Genomic DNA, 22,307 nt, shown 5'->3' on the forward strand with positions numbered 1-22,307 from the left:
AATCAAAAATATAAACACTAAACCATCATCTTTTTTTCTTACAGTGCATAAAAATGACAACCAAAATCGAAAACTGTCAATTATCAGCCAGTGAAAAATGATTGCATGCATGTCTTGCCAAGTCTCATGAAAACATAAAAAGAGAACCGACTTGCACAGAATAAGCTCCAAAAAAATTGATGACATCAGCCACACAGCCTTGCAACACCGACTACACAACAGCCCGCAACTCAAAAATAAACCACAGCACAACGTCCTGAGGCGTCATCATCACCACATGCAGCATCCATTCTCAGCCAGTCTGGTGGGAGCTGACTCGTAGATCAGCAGCTCCGCGGCCAATCGCCTTTTGGCATATGTATGTGGGGAGAAGTGTAACAAGTCGATAATGTAGTCAGATTATCAGCTTGTGCTCCTCTGCAGAAGTGCAAAACCTGACCGTGATAGTGAGTGAATAGAGTGAATACGTACAATCTGTCCCGCCCTCTTTTTAGTCAATCCCATTTTGAAAAGACTGATGATAGAAAACAGATTATTTAACAAAAAGAGGAGAATCCTTACGTGTGACCGTTCTCTTAATATAATTTTTTCAACGATTGCAGGAGAGAGGGGACGGAAGACTTTCAAAAAATTGCAGCGTTTTCTTTGAATGAACCTCATCACTCTGACGGCTATCATGTTGCATGAGGAGGGTCTGACGCTCCATCCTCGTTGGTCAGTTAACAATGACGTTGTTCTGGTGTTATTGCCATGACATATATCTAAGTAGATTTTTCTTTTTTCCCCTCATCATATTACATGAACCTCTCAACTTACAGTCATAAGCTGCTTTGTCTACCTGCCGGAAAACCATTATGTTGTATTATTTTGAGTACCTTCTGTACCGTGTCTCTGCTGTTTTTCTCTATAAAGGACAGGACGCACGCAGCACAACACTGCTTAATGCAGCACTCCATTTCTTACAGTGCAGCACTGGTCCAAATGGCAGAAAGTGTTCCCATTCTATCAGCGCCTGTGGAAGATATCACAGTGTGCCATGTTATTCGCTATGTAAGGGCTGCTAATGGACGTTGCGGGGCCAAGGACCATGAGACCAGCAGACTAATGAAAATATGGAGGGAGAGCAGTGTGTGCTCTCTGCAGTACAGAGAACCAGACAAGGGAGCCATGGTGAGAGATGCACCCATTTGTGTATGTCTGTGTGTGTGATAAAGACCCAGGAATAAAAAAGTATTCATCAGAAAGAATTCTATCATAAACTTGAAAGAATAGTTTTGGGAAATATGCTTATTCGCTTTCTTGCCGAAAGGTCGATGGAAGATGAATACCTCTCTCATACCCCGTCCCCAAGAAAGCCACTGTGGACGGAGCCACGCAACCCTCTATACAAAACACAATTTGCTATCTTTCAAAAGAGCATTCTATAGCTGTTTCTGTGTTTCCACTCTGTGCTGAGCTAAGTTACGCTGCTGCATATCTTAAAGAAATGATGAAGGAATGAATAATGCAGGTATTTTGAGATATATTGCAATTTGAATGTGATTTTAGTGGGGATGGTAATTCTTATTTTCACTAAAAAAAATATTTGAAAAAAAGGTGATGACTTGATTTTTTTTCCTGGGGTCTGTTCTCTTTCATCTGGAGAATATGAATTTTTAAGGGGCGGGCAGCTCTGTAGCACCACAATACTTCATTTATAATAGCACGTTTTCACATTTTCCTTCTTTTGTGCAGCGATTTGGATACCCCACCGGCAATGCTGTTTCTTCCGTGATATTTGTAGTCATTGTTCAGCTCTAATATTCATATTTCCTTATTTTTTTGCAGCCTGTAGAAAAGTGGTAAGGTTCATCCAGATCTTGTGTGCAAGCAACACCACAAAGAAACACATCGCGGGAAAGGCCGCCGGGAGGGGAAAGCCACGTGTGGTTAAAACATGCACCACGTCGACCTCACCCACAGAGGGGGACAAAGGGGCGTGAAGGGGAGGCCAGGCGTGGCACTACTGGTGACTACTGGTGGAGACAAGACGACACCAGGTGAGTTCACAGGCAAATGGGAGAACAGAGAGTGACGAGCACAGTTCCTCTACCTGAGCACCTCGGAGAGCGAGGAGTCGCTGTCATCCGACCTGGAGGCAGAAGAGGAGCAGGAGAAGGGGGGAGGGCGGGGCGGGAAGAGGAAAGGGTTAACCACACTTAGGAAAGACAGAAGGGTTATTGGCAGAGGGTTATAGGGAGGAGTGACTGGAGGAAGGGTATTAGATATAAAGCAGTGAGCAAACAGGCAGGAAATCTTAGCCAAACAATAAAGCTTGCTCAGTGTTTATCAGGCAGTTTGCTTCTTCTCAAAGACAACCACTGAGCAGGCTTCACTCCTTGGCCACTGTCTGAGGATGTTAACTGTCACTACACCCACAGTAAGCAACAGCTGGTTTAGTGGCTAACACTGAAGGTTACAAGTTTAAAGAAATAGTTCAACATTTCGGGTAGCACCCATATTGTTTTTCTTGCCAGGAGTTAGATGAGAAGAACGATGACACTCTCACGTCTGTATGTTCAATATAATTCTAGAGCCAGAAGCCTGTTGGCTTAGCTTAGCGTGCATACTGGAAACAGAGGGAAACAGCTAGCCAGGCTCTGTCTGAAGCTAACAAGGTTTGATTCAGAGCACCTCTAAAGCTCACCAGTTAACATGTGTCTAACGCTATGCCTCATTTGGAAAAAAAAATATTTGTGGAGATGACAATTTGTGGATCTCTGCGATGCATGTTCATTTTTTGAGTTTTCGGGGTGTTGAGAGGCAGATTTTGTTATCATCTTGGCTAGATGTTCCCCCTTGTTTTCAGTTTTTATGCCAAGCAAAAGTTAGCCAACTTCTGGCTGTATGCATACAACCATGGGAGTGGCATCAATCTCCCCATCAAACTCTCTGCAAAATGTTGAACTAATCGTTAGAACAAGGCAGAAAAAAGGTACTGAAAGAAAAGGGAAGTTCAAGAGGGGAGCACTGATGCCAGGACAGTCATACACAGAGGTCAAAGAACTGCACATTACACAATCTCTACACTTTTATTGCGCATAACCCCAATGTGTAACTCTTCTGACATCAGTGCCCACTCCCACATTTAATCTTAGTACAGAAAAATACAGATAGAACATGAGGGACTGCGAACAGGGTAAGATCCAGGATGGAGGATAAGACTGTCAATCAAACTCACAGGCGAGCTCGCTCACAGCTGTCGAGGGGGAAAGAAAATCTCGACCACACCAATACAGTTCCTCCACAATAGCTCAGAGGGAAAGGCTGGCATGTGTGTAACAGGGCAATAAAAGGGTTATTATATTGTAAATATTTTATAGCCTCAGGTTTGTCACCAGGAGAGCCAGTGCTTTACACTCATGAGCATGAAATAATAAAACAAAATGCTTGTGGATACGTCCTGAGGGAGCCACAGTGTTAAAAGGTGAATTAAATTCCTCCATTTCTGGGTGTTTACTGCTGGCCACAGCGGCTATTAGCATAGTAATATCCGCCTTTTCTCTCAATACAAAATCCTTTTTAAAATTCATTGGTTTTGGAGGATGCAAATGTTACGTGAAGATTAAAAACAGCAGATCTAGATTTCGACGCCTCCTTATCCAACAGGCGACAGGAAAACTTTGTTTGAAATTAATTTTCCTCTTTTGAATCCGTGTGGAGTGCCTGCTCCCAGCCTCGCTGGCTCTCCCAATATAAATCAGTCAGAAAACAGTAGCAGAATGTATCCATACAGTCACAATCACACAAAAAACCTCTTATTGTATTTTAATAGGTTCCGTGAACTTGCAAAGATATACTTGAGAACATCGCTATCTTCTTTCTTTGCCTAGCAGGAGGCTTCTCATTTGACATCTAATTAAACAGAACGATGCAGACGATTTATGCTCTAATCATTCTTAGCTTAATATAACTTTGGATTTATGCTTGTGATTAATTCAGTGTCATACTTGGGTCAGTGTCAGTAATGTTGGGACAATGAAAACAAACAAAATCAAATGTATGGTTTTAAAGGTGCACTTTGTAGTTCTGTTGAAGAGAATTTCATCTAAAGACAAAGATCCTCATTGACTTGTTATTTCTGCCTAAATGAACTGAATTAACAAACTCTCTGAATAAACACACTGACCTTAAAGGGCAACACTTTTTTTGATGCTGTTCATACTTGTCGGACCCTGCCACCTCTCTAACTTCAAACAGTGTTCCGACCGAGGACCTTATCTTTATCTGAAAAGCTGCTTTGTTTATTCAGTTTTGGATAATATTGTAAAAGTTAAAATTTTGAGTTTGAATTTCTTCTCCAAAACTACAAAGAGCCCCTTCAAATGGTGAATGTTTGGTAAAATAAATAAATAAATAAATAAAAAATTCAGTGAACAAAACAAATGCCACCCACTCCTCACTTAAAACAAAAGTGCAAATGACCAAGTGATGTTAATACAGTTCATCAAATTGTGAATTGTAAAAAATGCAAATGCGCCATGCAACAGAAGATAAAAGGAAAACCCTCACAGCATTTCGCCCGCCTGCATCATGCTCTGTCGCAGGGGTTCCCCAGTGGGACCGACATGTGAGGCTCTAAACATAAACATCCTCCCACACTGTCACCCTGAGTCAAATAAATATGGCCACCGATGACAACCGCTGCATAGAAAGATGACACAAGCCAAATCATTTACCTACCCCTGCTCCAGATAATGAGGACCCACAGGCTCACACACACACACACACGCACAGCACAAATATTCACACATACAGCAACACGAACAAAAAACACGACACCCTAACTCATCTCACACAGCATCCTCGCTAACAATTAGGGGTCGATAAAGCTGAGAAATGTTCCAGTTTAATAAAGATTACACAACAAACAACTTTACAGCGGAACGCTGACTGAAATTAACCGCTGACATTTGTCAGAGTGGAAGGAGGCCGAAATTGATTGTGAGCAGGAAGGGAGAAGACCGGTTGCTCGTTTCTATCTTGGCACCTTCATGGCTGATATTATTAACATGCATCTCATACCCACATTGTGTTCCCATCCCATGTAGCTGGACCGCTTACGAATCGCCAAGTGCTTATCCCATTATTTTACCTTTATATATGTAAATATAATGAGAATAGCCTGACACTACGACCAACGACAGCCTCAAGAATTACCATAAATCAGAATCTCTGATAGAGTCAAAAGATTTATTGCGGGGCATTTTTTTTATTGGATTAGATTTGATTGTACAAGCTGATCCCTCACTCTTTGGTCCAAATGCTATCGTGTTTCTCGTTGTCATGCACATCACATCGTCTTAAAACAGACTCGCTCATTCCCCCCAATCACAACTGCCCCTTACAGCGTGTTTCTACAGAGTATGTTCCTCACCCTCCTGGTTTTTGTTTGTTTCCTGGTAACTCCCATACATGGATTGGAAACACGACGCAATTACACCTTGTTGTTAGTGTTGCTAAATGCAGCCTTGAGCAGCCTGTGGTTGTGGTTTGGCTGATAAGATCTTCAATGCCTCTTGAATGCATTTCACACCTGGATTCTGTGAATGTTGGCACCATCTGCCCCCCTAGGACCTACTTTAATGCCAGATGAAAAGGGTTTTGTCTAAAAGAGGGTCTCATCCAAAGATAAACAGCTGGAATAGCTCACTCTTGAGCTCATCACCGCAGACAAAAGCACATTCCACTCAAAAGGCTCGACCTTCAGCCTATCGACAGGGTCGGTGAAGATCTCAAACCATGGAGGAGAAGAAAGGAAACTAAAGGAGTGATTCATTCGGTCAAAGTGGGACTGAATTGATCAGATGAGAACGTGGTGACAAAAGAACAAAGGCAGTTTGTGAATGAATGTGTGTGTCTGTGCAGGAATGTACGCACTTGTCCAGAGCTGAACCTTGGGTTTGGTTGCTGGTGAGCCTTGAGAAGACGTTGCGGTCGTTCCTGGTCCTCAGAGGAGGCGAGGAAGGGGGAGTATAGCCGTCAGTGGGCCTGTTATGAGGTGAAAGTTCAGGGATAGGGAAGAACAAGAAACATTAAATACATCACACAGTCAAAACATGGAATCGATCAGGCCAGAAAAATGTATCTGAGTATTACAGTGCATGTACCTGTACGCACGGTCGTAAGACTTCCTCCTCGTTATGGGGGAAGTGTCATAACCCCGAGACTGCCTGGGACTGACACACACACACACGCACAAAAGCAAACTAAGCAAATCTTCAAGGGAGTGCACAGGCGGATGACATACATCTATGTAAACTGTTGGGAATCTATAAGCAATAAGGGTTTTATGCCATTTAACAACACCTCAAGCAGGCTAAAGCAACTGGCAGGTTCACATCTTTTCTTATCAAATCGCACACAAACATTCTTCCCGTCCCTGAGGACTGATGCAGATTCCATTGATTTTGCCTTTTCCCTCCCTGAAGCAGTTTTATAACCTAAAAAATGTTAAGCCTCTGGCAGGTTTCCAGAGGTTGTCACGGTGCAGTCAGAAATAGACACATGCGTTCTTGACAACTTTGTCTCCTTTGTCAGGACATGAAATGTAAAAAGATGTTCTTTTCTCTCGTTGCTGCATCTGTGATATTCCACAGGGTGTCGATTCACTCATGGTTATGCAATTAACCTCATGTTTCTATCTCACTTGTTTGTTTATCTCTCATGTTCAAAGATTTTCAAAGGCTTTCAAATTCAGCCCATGTCATCGCCTTAAATGACTCTGCTCTTCATCGTGCTCAAAGGCACCTCAGCAGAACAAATGATTATCAGCATGGGGATTTGAAATGAGGATTCTCTAATTGAAAAAGACTCTAACTACAAGGCACCCTGCTGTCCCAAACCCCAGGGCAGTAATTCACAATCATTGGTATTTGTACCTCAGGGGGTATTTCAGAGGCTGCCAGGTGGCAAAGATTTTCAAAGTCGCTCAACAACCTTGACGAAATAGAAACTACTGTATGATCTGATTTAAAAATCATATCCACTTACTGAGTCAGCTTTATTACCTGAACAAACACGCAAATAATGCATAATTCATTAATAGTAAACTAGAAGTAATGGATATAGTTAGCTAAATAAGGAATATTATAGTTTATAGAAGGTTCACTGTTTGGTAGTTAGCCCAAAGTAATGGATAAATGGCAGTTAGTTAAAAGTAACTGATAAATGGTAGTTAACTTAAAGTATTTGATAAATGATAGTTGGCTCAAAGTATTGGATAAATTGCAGCTAGTTAGCTAAAAGTAACTGATAAATGGTTGATAGTTGGCTAAAAGTAATGGGTACATATGGTTGCTATTTAACTAAATGTGATGGATACATTGTTCATAGCTAATAAGTAAAAAAAATCACTGCAGTAATTATCTGGCCTGCTTGTGAGGTCAGCATGCCACAGACTGGTAATGATAGAGCCAAGCCTCGACATTCCCATATCCTGGTAACACATATGTTACCAGGATATGTTTTGCCTTTGCTTCATCTGAGTGATCATCATGATTCACTTACAAGGTGTGTCCCCTGATAGGCAGGCTGATGGTACGGGACGCCCGTTCCCTGTGGTAGGGGTCTCGCAGGGACAGGCTGAAGCCCAGACTTGCGGTTGCCAGACTCAGGCCGTCCTCCTGGATGTCTGTCAGTGAGGCCAGAGACTTGGTGATGTGCTGCTGCTTGCCGCCTGATGAGGGGTCCAGGATGGGACCCAGATACTCCGCCGACACCGCCTTCATCTGAGCTGACAGACGAGGCTCCATCTGGATGAGAAATGCGCACCATTTGTGTTACAGAGGATCATCGAGGGGGGAAATTTAATGAGAAAGAAGAATGACAGAGGGATAGATAATAATGAGACTTTGAGTAAAGATGAAGATTGAATTCAATTAAGGCACAGAAGGATATTAACATGAAAACAACACTCAGGAGGGGAAAGGGCAACAAGAAAACAGTGAAAGACAAAGGCTAGAGATGAGAGAGCATCCATTGTGGGGTTAATAAAGGTTGGATAGAGAAAACAACTACGGAACACAATGAAGGATCAAGCACAGAGCATTAACAAGAGGATTAAAGGGATGGATGTCATATTAGGGGGTTCCTCCTCCTCCTCCTATGTGTTTGCTTTTACTGGCACCGTGTGGATTCATACGAGAATTACAGCTGCCGTGACAGAAACTGTGGCGTGTGTTTTGACAGTGACAGAGGAATCACTACAGCAAAACCATCATGATTTATACATTTCTTAGAGTCTTGGACACTGAAAGACAGAACTACACAATGTTTTGACACTGACAACAAATAACATCTGAATTTAAGAAAACAAGACAGGCGAGGATTTAACGCTTGCATCGCTCGTCTGTAACAGAGCTTAACAACGCATGTGCTTCATCAGCTGTACCTTTATCTTGATGTCTTCTTGGCTGTTGGATTCTTTCATTTGAGATACACTGCAGAAGAAGAGAAAGCAAGGGAGCAAATAGACATGTAAAAAAAAGCAAGAATTGAGAAATGGAGTATATTGTTTCACTTGAGAATTTTACTGGATGAATACCATATTTTTTGCAAAAAAAAAAGACCAACTTTAGCAGATAGTAGTTAAAGTCGGGGTGAGAGGAGGATGTTATGTATTGAGGATGTTGCGTAGGCGAGCAGACTGCAGTCTCACCTGCTGTCAGAAGCTTGGCTGAACTCAGAGGGCTCCTCGTCTGTGCTGGCATAACCGTTTTCTGGAAGAACATGAAACATGCAACTTGTCAGCCCCCAGCAGATCACTGATACACTGCCACTCTGTATAGTAACAACCTAACTCCACTACCATATTTCCCAGTTTAATATCTTGTGCCAACAATTTTCAAACACCCCTTATGGCTGCCAAATTTTATGTTCCCACACATCAAAACATTGCTGAAAAGACAGCATGAACTGATGTGGGGGGGAAGGAATCTGAATATCTGTATGTCTATATCCAAAGACAGAAAGGAAAATTTGCAAGGTGTCTCACACACCATCGCGATGAGTCGAAACACGCACGAGAACCACCACTCACCCTGCTGTACATTGTGGATGAGAGCCTGGAGTTCAGGGATGTATTCTGCCTTTTCTCGCAGGGCGTCAAGGATCATGTGATTGTGGGATGAGCCAATCACATCCGTCTGCCTCAGCTGACCCTCCAGCAGTCTGACCTGAGCCTCCTTCTGAGCCACCTGGAGACTCTGTGAACGCATATGTCGAGCAAACAAGTCAAAGATGATAATGCACACATACACACTGTTTAGACTAGGTGTTTAGTATTTGACATGGAATGAAACCACCAATTGTCAGTTTCTTTTAATAGATCTTTTGTAAGATGAATTACTCCCCTGACTTCATCTTGCAGTAAAAAGAGACACCACAAGATGGCACTGCAACCATGTTAAGCACTTAGTTGAGGTCATTGCAACTTAAAATCATTATATTTTTTGGCGTAAGCATAACATGATGAAAACATGTTTACTTTATCCACCACTTGTTATAGACCCCTACATCAATATCTTTATTCATGAGTAAAGCAACAAGTAAAGCAAGTATTTTCATCAAATTCTGACTGAAGAGGTAAGGGTTTATTCTTAAGTTTTACACATCAGAGTGCAAATTTAAATAGCTTTACAGAGCTGATTTTACAAACATTTTTCAAGCCTGCAAAATCCACCTCAGGTCTTTCTTTATCCTGTCTTTGTTTTCGTTGAAGGCCCTGTATGACCACTCACTTTCTCTATGGAGGCCTTCAGGAAGTGGTCCAGCAGGTGGCGTGCTTCAGCCAGAGAGCAGGAGCTGATCACCACTGAGGTGTCCACAGAGTCCAGCTCATCCTGCAGAGAACACAATCCTGGGCATTACCACACCTGGGGCAGTGAACATATTTGTGTATATGAGAGTGTGTGTGTGTGTGTGCGTGTGTGTGTGTGTGTGTGTGTGTGTGTATAGTCATACCTTGGTCTCCTCTATCTGCACAATTGTGGCCTGGCAGTCAGACAGGCTGTCATTGATGTAGTCTATGTTGGCGTTCAGCACCTCGATGTCCTCATTAATTTCCTGAAGGAGGCGGTCCTCTGCTTCTGGTCCCTCCCCATCCGCCATTAGTACCTCCCTCTTGTGTGAGAGCGACTCCTGCTGGACTGTGAGCTCCTCTCGCTTCTGACTCGGCCAAAACACAAACACACAGAACAAGAAAGAAAAAAGAAAGAAGAAAACATTTAACTTTACATTTCACTAGGAAGAAGGAAGGAAAAGCCTCACAAGTTCTGGTTTCAGTTGTCAACTACTGAGATGAAGTCAGCTAAAAAAGTAACAAAGACATAAGAAACACTGTTATACAGATGTGCAACTTCAATTGATTATGTATGATTTTTAACCACCACTGTGACGACAAAACCAATTACAATCCCAGATAACAACTCCTCAAAAAGCAGCAAATATGTGAAGGCCATTCCTACCTTAATAAGGCGATCCATGTCAGCCTCCACGTTAGAGATGGTCATCCTCTGCATGACGATGTCCATAATGCGTCGCTCCAGGGCTTGCCACTTCTGACGGGCAGACTTGGAGAAGCTGCCCACTCTGCCTGCCACTCCGGTGCCGATGCCTGCTGCTTTACGCTGCAACTTCTTCCTACTGCTGAGAAGAGATAACAGGAGCAGAGAAAAGGATGAGAACAATAAATTGAACCTGTAATAATGTTTTGGGCCACTGTGGGGCAGCACGTCACATTTTAAGTTAATATGCTGAACTTGTAATCTAACTGCTGCTTCATTTGAAGGTTTGTGTCCACCTGAAGGAAAAAAAAAACATCTCTTCAGCTGCTGAATGCTCAACAACGGTCACCAGCTTCGTGCAATTGCACATTTACATCTTTAAAGTTGTGAAAACTATAAAGGTCTATAAAGCCAAGAAAGGTTATAGATGCAGGTGTTAATTGTCTGTAGGCTCACCTCTTCAATACATTGCTTTTATAAAAAATAAAAAAGAATCCATGAAATCTGCTTGGAGGACAATCAACCCATCTTACCTGATGACCCTGGTTCCGTCCATGCTCCCTTCGCTCTCTCCCATGTATCCGAACACGTTGTTTTTGTTGTTCCACTGCCTCACCAGCCCGCTCACAGTCCTCGCGGTCTCGGGCTCAGAGCTGCTGGCTGTAGTGCTGGCCGACAACTCGGCTCCGGAGTCCGTCACTGAGGTGGCCTGGTTCCAGCGAGCCACGCGCCCGGCCACGCGGTCCGACATGGGTTTGGCCAGGCGGCGCAGGGCAGTTACCTCCTGCGTCTTCCTGCGCAGCACCAACTCCTGCTGCCGCTTCTGAGACTCCAGCGCTCGGATCTGGTACTGACGGACGGGAGGGAGAGAGAGGATTCTTTCATTTTCTGCCTTCAACTACATGTTTCTTCAAATTTTAATCAGCTCCTTGAGCTTTTTACACAACAGGCTTACAAGGTGTTGATCATGAAAGGATTTTAAGACTTAAATCTTAAATCAAATAACGGGATTACAGTGTGACAATGTAAATGTGTGCATGCTCATTTACAAGACCTCTACTCCAGGGAAAACAAATTAAGATGGGAATGAATGTAAGTAAAGTCTATACAGTACCTATATTCAACATATTAGTGATACCAAAATCTGTGTGCAATATGTGCATGAGAAAACTCAGTTTTTAAATGTGCCAGGCGGACTAACAGATGGAGAACCTCCACTATGCTTTTGCACACATGTATGCAAGTGTACATGCCAAGTCACCAGCATGAATCATTCTTTAAAAACAGAAGTGAAACTAGAATATGTACCATGTTGTCAACACCGTAACAAAGATTCAACGGGCTCATACACAACATCGCTCATACTGTCTCAACTGGGGATGTGAGGATATAAGATTTGCTCACAGATCAGGATGGTGAATGTCCATTAAAGGGATAACTGTGAATATCCTGACCTCTTGACGTCGCTGCTCCTTCTTCAGCTGTGCGATCTCACGGTTCCTCTTTGCCTCCACCATTCTCCTCCTCTGCTGCTCCTCCTTCATCTGCTTCATCAGCGCCACCTGGCAACAGCAGAGAGGTCAGACCTCCTCAAGTGCCCTTATCAAACAGTCTCCACTCATCTAGACGCCTCCAACACTGACGCTCCTTCCTCTCTCCTTACCTTGGCTTTCTTCATATCGTTGACCTCTAATTGGAGTTTCTTCAGCTCCCGTTCATACCTCCCCTGGTTTTTGAGGAGACGCGCGTGCTCTTTCTGCGCTGCTTGTAGCTTCAGCAGGTCCCGGTTCATCTCCTTCAGACGTTTCTCGTACTCCTGCTTGATCCGGTTGGCCTTCTCCTCCGTGTAGTTCTCCATGGACACTGTGGAGCCGTGTAATATCATTAACGACCTGATCAGCTTCTGGGCTTTCAACCACACATGTAGACTACAGTTCCCATGGTGCGTGCACTCACTGAGGTTCTGCAGTACGCGGTCCCTCTCCAGCTGAGTGTCTCGGATCTTGTTCTGCAGAAGGATGAGCTTCTCCTCATACTGCAGCTTCAGCATCAGGAGCCTCCGCTGGCTGTTCTCCAGCTCATCTATCAGCTTCTGTTTGATCTCGATCTCACAGGTCAGATCAGCCAGGTCCGCCTGGAAGTTGGCTGCTTCAGGAAGAGTAGCATTCAAATGTTAAAGACCAGCATTTATGTTAAAGTCAGAATTCAATGCCTGCTTCATTCTGATATTCTGACATCAAACCTACGCCTTAGACGAAGAGGTCTGGACATGTCGTTGTAGCAGCTGTCATAAACAAACCTTTCTCATCAGAGTCCGAGTCTGAGTCCACCAGGCTCTCGTCACTGTCGAACCCATCCTCCTCCTCCCTGCCCTCCTCCTCATCCTCCCCCTCATCTTCACAACCACTCTCCTCCTGCAGTGGAGACATGATGTCCTACACACAGAAACACACACAGACACATCAGACTCTGTCCTGTTTCTTTATATTTTGAATGAACTCCCATGAATTCTACATGCATGTAGCGCACCTCAGCGTAGTTGTCGTCCGAGTCGATCTCTCCGTTCTGTCCGTTTTGTCCGTTCTCTCGACTCTGCCCGTTCTCTCCGTTCTCATGAGTGTGCAGCTTCACTCGCTTCTTCATACCTTTCTCCAACTCTGGGCTGCGGGAGGAAGAAACAGTCCAGAATGTTTCTCAAAAAATGATCATCAGTTCTTTCCCTTTATTGTTTTCATCTGCAGTCGACCATCAATCCAGAGTATTTTCCAGCCATTACAATTCATTACAAACACTCTCCTCCATGTAAGTGAGATGTCACACACTGCTAACAACCACCATTAGGCCTTTGGGATTGCTGCCAAGTGATGTGCTCGCAGCAAAATTGGACCTCTGAAGTCATTAGCAAAGTCTTCCTCGGCTCATCCTGCCCTTTTAGCTCTTCACGATTTTACTGCTTTTTTAATTCTCCCCTTTGCTCCCTCTTTTACAGCCATCCCCCTTATCACCCATCCCATCCTAAAATTCCCATCTCCATCCCATTAAACCTCAATTAGCCTGTTAGGCTGTGTTCTCTCCTCTCTCATGACCCACTGGCCGACTGAATTAGACCTTTTTGTGTCCGAGCCAGCGTTAAAAACTCAGCACTGGCCGCATCCCAATTCTGTTCAGAAGCTGTCCGTCCCAAAACCCTAATCGACTTGTGCTGCAGCTCTTAAGCTAGAGGAGAGAAGTAATGAGGACAGAGGACTCTATGGCCAATAATGTACTCATCATGCTCACTTGGCTTTTTAAATATGCACTGGTTCATGGGCTCGCAGGAGGAATGAGAAATTAAATTCACATGAATCTGAACTTCCCTGTTCCAGTGACTTAAGTCCTGTTTTTTGTTTGATATTATATAATGTATTAATGAGCATGTAAATCTGTGTTTACATCTGCATTGTGTCCCTCTGTCCTCACCTCATCCTCCTCTGCCTCCTCTCCTTCTTCTTCAGCCTCTCGATGTCCATCTTGGCCCGGCGCAGCACGTCCGTCATCTCGGCCTCCATGGACATAGGAGCAGGGGAGGAGCCAGGCGGGTGGCCGGGGGCGGGGCTGAGACTGGAGGAGGGGAACGGGGTGCGCGTGGAAAGTCGGGCCGCCTGCCGTCTCAACGACTCGTTCATGGCCTCGCTCTCAAGGAGCTTGGATCTGACAGAGGGGGAGGAGACGACAAGACACGTTTGATAGTATCAGGGCAGCCCTGATGAGTCCGTTCAGGAGGATTAAGGCTGGCTCTGTAAACCCCACACATTATCAGATAATCCGTGCCATAGGGCGCTGCGCTAGTTCTTTTGAAAACTAAAAGAAAATAATAAGTGAAGGAAAAAGTTTGTGAAGTCTGTGCGGTTACAGTTTCAGGTCTGATGACTTCAGTGTAACACTAGAGCAAATAACGGCATCCTGGAAAGTCTGCAGCTTTTACCTGAGTTCCTCAACCTCTCGGATGTAATTCTGGATTAAGGCCCCGATCTCCTCATTGCCTTCACCTACAGATCAGAAGCAGAAGAGTCCCACGTCACAGAAAGCACTTATAAATAACATACCTAAAAATAAATAAACAGAAGCTTTCAGATGGTAAACTTATACGAAACAAGAGTTCACATACTTGACTTGGTCAGCAGAGTGCTGACCTCATTGGCCAGCAGGTGCGTGACGCGGGTGTTCAGGTGGTCGATGGTCTCCTGCATGGCTTTGACCCTGAGGCGCAGTGTGTCGCTTTCTCGCTGCAGCATGGCGTTCTCCTGATACAGGTCGCTGTAGCCCTCTGAACCATCCTCACCTGCCACACGCTTCCCCTGCACAGAGAAGAACAACAGGCAAAGTGAAGAACACAATGAGCCTGACTGACTCTGAACACCAGCAGCAAACTCTGAATCCACACTCTTACATAAAATTGATGTTTCAGGCTATTGTTTAGATTGAGCTGGTCCGCGTGTGTCTCTTCAGGCGGCTATTGTCGAGTCTGAATGATTAAGTCTGAAAGAATCCTGTTGTGTAAGCTTCGAACAGAGAGTCGCTATTCAACCCAGTCATAGCTCGCAGTCGTCATTACCTCCACCAACCCAACACTCCATTACTTCCAGACTCCAGTCACATCACATCACTTATTACCACATCGAGGTCAGCTCGCAGGCCCTCGTCGGAGTCACGCATGGACTGCCCTCTAGTAACTGTGGTAGCCCCCCCAAATCGCTTTCTAGTCTGACAGCCCTGCTAAATGACTGCTCTTTTCTTGACGCCCCGGAGGTAAAAAAAAAAAAAAACCCTGATGAAAAGCGGAGACTCTTCGCAGATTTTCCTTCAATTATTCGCCCTGTTTCATGTCACTCTTGCTCCGATCATTCCCTACATCTTCTGACTGCACTCGTAGGTGAACCACGTTACACAGAGCACATGTAGAGCCTCTCAGCAGCAGCAGGATCAATTTATCCCTGCATTACTTTGTAAAATGCCGACGTTGCACTGATTAATCTTCTTCATACTTGAGCACAACAGCAAAGGCATAAATGGATGTGTGTGTTCCAGTAAAGATCTTTAATTTGATAGAGTAATCAGCTACTGCAGCTGCGGCCTCTGCTTTTCTTTCTCGCCCTCCAATATTATCCTCTCCTGCTCCCATTAGCCTGGTCCTTTTTCTCCGTCTGCTCGGTTACTATTCTCAGTTTCATCCATCATGGCACCCCTTTCACCCCTCTCTTACGGCCTCGTTGCATCAGTTACACAGACGCCATGTGTTCGCTTTCTTTTCCCGCCTGTCACTCTTCATTCCTCATCTCTTCCCCCCCTGTCATTTGGCCCCTCTCATCTTTTCCTCAGAGCTCCTCCTTGTCCTTATTTTTTTTTTCAAATCTTTTTATCCAATTCTTTCCCTTCACAATGTCTCCCGCTCTCTTATCACTGTCCACCCCCACCATCTCTCACCGCCTTGTACTCCATCAGTTCCAATTGAAGCCGGGCTATCTCCGCACGCAGGGCGCTGATCTGCTGGCTGGTCTTGTCTTGGTTCACCACCACCTTGTTCTTGATGTTTCGGGCGCGGTTGGCGTACTTTAGCGTGTTCAGCGTCTCCATGAAGTCCCGGTCTGACGGACTGACGCAGGCGATCATCACTGTGCGGCTGGAGAGGAGGGAAACGTGAAGGTTGCAGACAACTGTGCATGCAGTATAACAACGCTGGGGTTGGGAGAAACCTCGTTGTTTGGGCTTAAGAGAAACTACTGTCAAGTAACCAGAGCACCGTGACATATACATTAATGAATAGTCTGCTGAAAAATGCCCATTACAATTTCCCAGTGGCTGACATGCTTTATTCAGATACCAACAACAACCAACGCCTTGATAAAATATCAAACTTCCCACTTCCTTTCATATTTTGAAACAAACCTCATTCACAAATTCAGATTAATGCAGAATTAGATGATTTTCTATACAAATCTTGTGTATTCTGTATGTGTGCACCTGTTTCCTCCCAGTGAGTCCTGGAGCAGACGAGTGAGCTTGGAGTCTCTGTAAGGGACGTGCCCGCCTTTCTTAGCCTGGTCTCCTAAAGCACTGATCACGTTTCCCAGAGCAAGCTACAAAACACACACACACACAATCAGTATTTGATCAAAAATTCATTTTCAAATACTAGTAACAATTTGACATTTTAAGAAGGCAGACAGAAGGCAGTTACTGGTATTTAAATATTGTATATAAAAAGGAAACAGACAACTTCCGCTCCCCAAGTGTTTCCGCGTGATGTTATTGTCGGTGCCAAAAGATGACCAGATAGCTTTCCATTTTCGTCATGGTCGTTAACACCAACAACACAGTAAAACACATGAGTTTATTCATTCATTTAGTCTGTAACAAAAGTGAAAACAGCCTGACTGGATCACCACTCAGACAGAATTTTGCAGGGAGATTTCAAAATGTGTAAACTTGAAAAAATATGCCCAAGTACAGAGAGACAGCAGAGCAGCTGATGCTCTGTCATTTTCTTTTTAAAACATGCCACCCACACAGACACAGATTTTTCAACTCCTGGCCGTCTCACCAGTCCACAGTTGATAGAGATTCCCTCGCGGGCTCTGTCTCCGGTGGCTCCAGTGCGTTTCAGCCTCTCAGAGCCGGCCAGATCCACAAAGTGGAACTTGGCCATCAGTGTCTCAAACTCCGGCTGGGTGATGGCACTGGAGTCCACACCGTTCAATTCCCCGTTCTCTCCTCCTCCTCCTCCTCCTCCTCCTCCGTTCTGCCAGCGGAGGTGGACAAAAACAATTGAGAATGAGTGTATTGCTTGAAATTGGCAATTATTTCATCACCTTTAATTCTATCATGAGTGTAACACTTTGGTCTTCTTTTATTATTGTTTTCCTTATTATTTTTTTTGGGCTCTTCACAAAATATATAAATAGTTTGTTTTGTTTCTTTTCTCATTTTTTTTAACCATATCCTCCATTCTCCATTCCATATTCATATATGCTTTCCTGCCAAGTGCCTTCACACTTTCATCTCTCTAGTCAAAACCACAATCTCACCATTTGATGCTGCTGGCAAACTCTCATCTGACACAGGTGGATGGTGAAAATGGCGTGCGAGCGGGAGCTTTGGGCGTTCATCTGGGTGCTGGCTGTGGTGCGGGACAGAGCGCCGAGCTTCAGACACTGCAGCAGCTGAGGCACACACACACACACACAAAATACAGAGAGGAGATAGGGTTATGATCAAACGACTATAATAAGTGCTGACACAACATGATGTTTTGCATGCTCAATCATAATCATTCTTGATCAATTTATCAAACAAAGCAGGGCCTAGTTTGGTTGTTTGATCAAAATCAAAATCACACCAAACATTCTTGGATTTCTTTCAGTTTCCTACGTCTCTGTGTACTCAAAATGCTGCCATCCGCAAGACTTTTCTTCTTGTATTTTCTCCTTCTTTTCACACTCAACCAGACTCCTCTCCTCTTTTCAACTTCCATCACCTCCACGCTTCTCTTTCCTTCATCCTGTTTTGACATTTTCTTTCATCCCTCCCACAGGAGAGTCCATCTGTCTCTACTGGTCTCTCAGCTGTCGGATTTTTAAGGAATTTAATTCTCCCGAAGTCCTTCACTCACCTCTCTGCTTCCATTTCACAATCCGGTCACATCTTTCTTTCAGCCCTGTCACACATTTGAAAAGAATCCGAATAATACCTAACAAGAGTGACTTCACTGTAGTCCTCCCCCCTACACAACCACCAGCCACCTCTGTTAAGGTCTTTGTCAGTGTCTCATCACTTCTCCTCTGCCAGACATTCCTCCTGCCCTCTTCACCCCATCGAATTCTCCTTCTTCCACACTGTCACTGCTGATCTGTTCCCCTCCATAAACACAATGCCTTAATCCTGATATCCGGAAACTTTTCAAGGAAGATAGCCTCCAACTTCACTGCATCAAACACCACATATCGGTATCTCTCACACAAAATAGCCTCATGGTTTAAACAAGTCTGGCTCAGAGGCAGCATATTTGAGCCAAGTCTCTCTTATTATCCTCGACCTATTTCTTGTTTTGACGACTGACTGCCAGATGGTTCGTGCCAGACTTTTTGGTGTGCTGGGGATCTGTGGCAGCTCCTGTGCTCTGCCTCAACCAGTCAGCATTTTTCCACGTCTTCACAGTCTCTGCTACATGATCATTCCATGGTCACAGAAAAATAACTGAGGCAATTTTGATCTGACTTTACACTCTTTGTTTCACATTCCTGGTAACTGCCGATTTAATCATAAACATGCCCAGCTTCTGCATGAAATTTAAGACATTCAGAATGCATTAAGAAAATCTCAGCTGGACTGAAACTTAATGACTGCATCACTGAATGTGTTATTTTAAAACATCAAACATTAAAGAATCAAAGCAAGATAACCTCTGAAAAAGTACAAAGTGAGGATTTGATACAGGCTTAGTCATAGTAGTACAGGAGGTTAAAAAGCTTAGAATAATATAATGTTTAGATTTAATAATTCACAATTAACTTTTCAGACCTTTCAGACCAAGAAACATAACAATAAAAGTTACTGCTCTAAGAAAGTATTGGGTTTTGGGCGGATATTAGACATTATAGAATATCACTGTATTTGCTTATTTTTCACAATATTGAATATCAAACAACTGTTAATTCATCTTCAGGCTTTTATTTTGGAAAAAAAAAGCATGCTGAACAGTCAATGCAGAACTAAAATGTGTGTATTGGGGTATTACTCGTTAAGTTAATGGGCCTAATGTAGCGACACCAGCCAGAACAGTTCGGGCACCGATAGTGTCTTCTATTGCAACATATTGGCAGGACAATATCACGTTTTGGATATCACCCAAGTCTAGAATTTACTGTATAGTGTACAAAAACACCATATATTCAAAAAGACTGATCAAATGTACACACATAAACATACAACAAACACACACACACACACACACACACACATGCACCTACCTCTTCCTCCGTGTGCACCAGTCTGGATGTGACTCCGGTCGTGTAAATGCTGCCGCTGGCGTCCTCATGGATCTTAATGTTGGACTTCCTGCTGCGACTGTCTGGATCTCTGGATCCATCGAACAAGTCCAGGATCTCTTCATTATACAACTGCAGTAAACAGAAGGCACACAGGCATTATTATTCAACTTATACACATCACCATTAAACTTAATGATTTAATATATTCTCCCTTTCTCTCTCAGCTGTGTTTCTTATTTACACACACGTCAAAAGATTGACCCCTCAGAAACCAATGAGGGCCAGGGGCCACAGAGGTCAGCTGACAGCTCAGCTGTTCCCACCCACTGCCAAACACACACATGTGCATGCGTGCACACACGCACACACAAACACACACACATGCGCACACACACATCTGTTTACCATCAACAGAGATAACCCTTTGACCTGAAAACATACAAAAAGAACCCACTAGAAACAGAGAGCAGGAGAGGCAGGAAATAAGAACAAAATAAGATTAAGCTAGAAAGAAAAATGACTTAAGAAAATGACTTAGAAATAAAATGACTCAAAACAGAATGATTATTAAAGTAATCAGATCACACACACACCCACACACACAATCACCTGGCCCCCTAAAGACAACCTAAACATTTGCCTGACAGAAACCTCTGGAGGAAATTATCACTCGTCATATTATCTCATTGCTCCTACACGTGCATCCCTCCCTCCCTCTTATCCCTCGCTCTTATCCATCTTCCACCCTGCAGTGATGAGGAATAATGTCAGGGGTAATGGCCAACATTAATCAGGACCAACAAAGCACAGGCAGGCATTCCTGCCCATCTGTCAATGTGTTGTCACTTCCTGTTTGTGGGAGAGGGGGTTGATCCCCCATCCACCATCTCCCTGTTTTGTCCCATCTGGTTAGAGTTAATATGGACCAGTATCCATCCCTCTACACACACATACATACACACACACACACACAGATCTACAAGCAAGGATATCAATACTACACTGTTAATGTGTGAGATCAAGCAAGACTGTGTTGTACATGTGCTCTACATCCACATGAACGCATCGCCCACCTCGAGGAACTGGGCGCTGACTTTGAACTCGGGCGGCTGGCTGCCGGTCTCCTGGGCACGATCCCTGCGGTTCTGGATTCCCTCAAACAGCTGGTGAACAGCCCGCGGGATGATGCCCTGCTCCTGCTGGCTCAGGTTCACATCGAAGCCCGTCCCCATGGTGTAGGTCTTCCCCGAACCCGTCTGAAACACAGTTCATGAGTTTCTGTTTACTTCTTACACCCAAACATCACAGATTTATGTGCAACAACTGTATGTATGTTTTAGCAGTTAATTCAACCTCAAATGATTGTGTCATAAGGTGTGCATGTTTTGATGCAAGTATGGGAAGTTTACAGAATATTAACATGTATTTTGTTCTTAATTTCTGCTTTTTTTTAAATTTCTTTTGAGGTCCTTATCCTCAATTGAGATATATTAGGAATCTTGCTCCCAAACTTGATATGGTCATTGCTCCTATAGCTCTGTTTTCTACTTGCAACTCTTCAACACTATTTTATTTTAATGAATTGAAATAAAATAAAAAGAAACTGGCACACCACCACACAGTTACCAAGGTATAGAACTTTGCTGTATTCATGAATCATAAAAAAACTCTAATATTTATCATAAAAAAACGCTAATATTAAAATCCACTGTGTCATACCTGACCATAAGCGAACACGGTAGCATTGTAGCCCTCGAAGCAGCCCTCGATGAGCTTGTACACACAGGCCTGGTAGATGCTCTGCTGCTCTGAGTCGATGTCGAATACAAAGTCATAGGTGAAGGCCTTGTCCTTTCCCAAGAGGACTTGCGGTTCACCAGGTGTGACCAGCGTGCACACATGGCAGCCCTCAATCTTCTCCTTGGCCATCTGAGGACGAATCCTGAGAAGAAAAGAAGAAAGATGGTCAGTGACGGAAAAAGCGATTGTATCACCATGAATCAAGAATGTAAAGCGTTGCACTTGTCAGCATCTCATGATAATCACTGTGCCGGAAATGTTTAAATGTATTGATGCACTGTGCAGATCAAGTGTGACGATTTAATCCACATGATTCAGCTTGCAATGATGAGCTGCCTACACAGGCCTGTGTGCCTGCTTTCTTACTCCAAACGCTCAGATTTTTTTCTTCACATCATCCTCATGAACATCTTTATCCTAAAGGAGCATTAAATGACTCACAGAGGACAAACAACACATCCATTTAACGTTGAAGTCTGGAACTAAACCAAAATCTGTGATGGGGGAACAACCCTGAGGACAAGCACGTACGTCAACAACAGCAAACTTGTTGGTGCCGTTGATTAAGAGGACATGTGGAGAATGAGTAATGAGGCATTCAACGGAAAGTCCTGCGAAAAAATGATTTCTGACGATGACGACATGAAATCAGACTTTGCCTGACAAGTCATTATTACATCAGTTGCTAATCCTCAGAGTTCTGCTGGGCTCCACGTCCTGATAGGGACTTCATTGCAGTTAATTGCATTCACCTGACATCAGAGTTGTAAAATAATCCCTGATTAGATGAGTTCAAAGGAAAAGCAGCAACAGCTCCTCAACGTAGAACGAAGTGACAGAATGAGGGCCGAGTATTTAAATTCAGCATCACTTTCACTTGTTGGAGCGGAACGGAAGCAAGTCTCGCAGGCAAGACGGCTGATTAGATGATGTCGCT

The 22,307-nt window shown here is 43.9% G+C and overlaps 1 protein-coding gene across 7 annotated transcripts in view; it reads right to left on the minus strand.

The window, feature by feature from the left end:
- The window catches only part of kif21b (kinesin family member 21B), a 62,892-nt gene that overhangs the window by 14,469 nt on the left and 26,116 nt on the right, over positions 1–22,307 (minus strand). For 2 of the 7 annotated variants that reach the window (XM_037100694.1, XM_037100698.1), the window contains exons 2-27: positions 21,290–21,512; positions 20,644–20,826; positions 19,550–19,699; positions 17,609–17,743; positions 17,125–17,322; positions 16,545–16,660; positions 16,008–16,203; positions 14,692–14,881; positions 14,509–14,572; positions 14,004–14,234; positions 13,074–13,206; positions 12,844–12,979; positions 12,501–12,689; positions 12,208–12,407; positions 11,999–12,106; positions 11,078–11,394; positions 10,506–10,686; positions 10,003–10,206; positions 9,780–9,881; positions 9,080–9,245; positions 8,699–8,759; positions 8,432–8,480; positions 7,549–7,793; positions 6,150–6,218; positions 5,920–6,030; positions 2,093–2,131 (exon numbers count right to left, since the gene is read on the minus strand). In XM_037100694.1, the coding sequence (XP_036956589.1) occupies positions 2,093–2,131; positions 5,920–6,030; positions 6,150–6,218; positions 7,549–7,793; positions 8,432–8,480; positions 8,699–8,759; positions 9,080–9,245; positions 9,780–9,881; positions 10,003–10,206; positions 10,506–10,686; positions 11,078–11,394; positions 11,999–12,106; positions 12,208–12,407; positions 12,501–12,689; positions 12,844–12,979; positions 13,074–13,206; positions 14,004–14,234; positions 14,509–14,572; positions 14,692–14,881; positions 16,008–16,203; positions 16,545–16,660; positions 17,125–17,322; positions 17,609–17,743; positions 19,550–19,699; positions 20,644–20,826; positions 21,290–21,512 (3,996 nt within the window). Of the gene's footprint in view, positions 1–2,092; positions 2,132–5,919; positions 6,031–6,149; positions 6,219–7,548; positions 7,794–8,431; positions 8,481–8,698; positions 8,760–9,079; positions 9,246–9,779; positions 9,882–10,002; positions 10,207–10,505; positions 10,687–11,077; positions 11,395–11,998; positions 12,107–12,207; positions 12,408–12,500; positions 12,693–12,843; positions 12,980–13,073; positions 13,207–14,003; positions 14,235–14,508; positions 14,573–14,691; positions 14,882–16,007; positions 16,204–16,544; positions 16,661–17,124; positions 17,323–17,608; positions 17,744–19,549; positions 19,700–20,643; positions 20,827–21,289; positions 21,513–22,307 lie in introns of all 7 variants that reach the window. The other 5 variants (XM_037100693.1, XM_037100696.1, XM_037100695.1 and 2 more) reach the window with 3 other exon arrangements.

The sequence above is a fragment of the Acanthopagrus latus genome, chromosome 6, assembly GCF_904848185.1.
Source record: "Acanthopagrus latus isolate v.2019 chromosome 6, fAcaLat1.1, whole genome shotgun sequence".
NCBI classification, from domain to species: Eukaryota; Metazoa; Chordata; class Actinopteri; order Spariformes; family Sparidae; genus Acanthopagrus; species Acanthopagrus latus.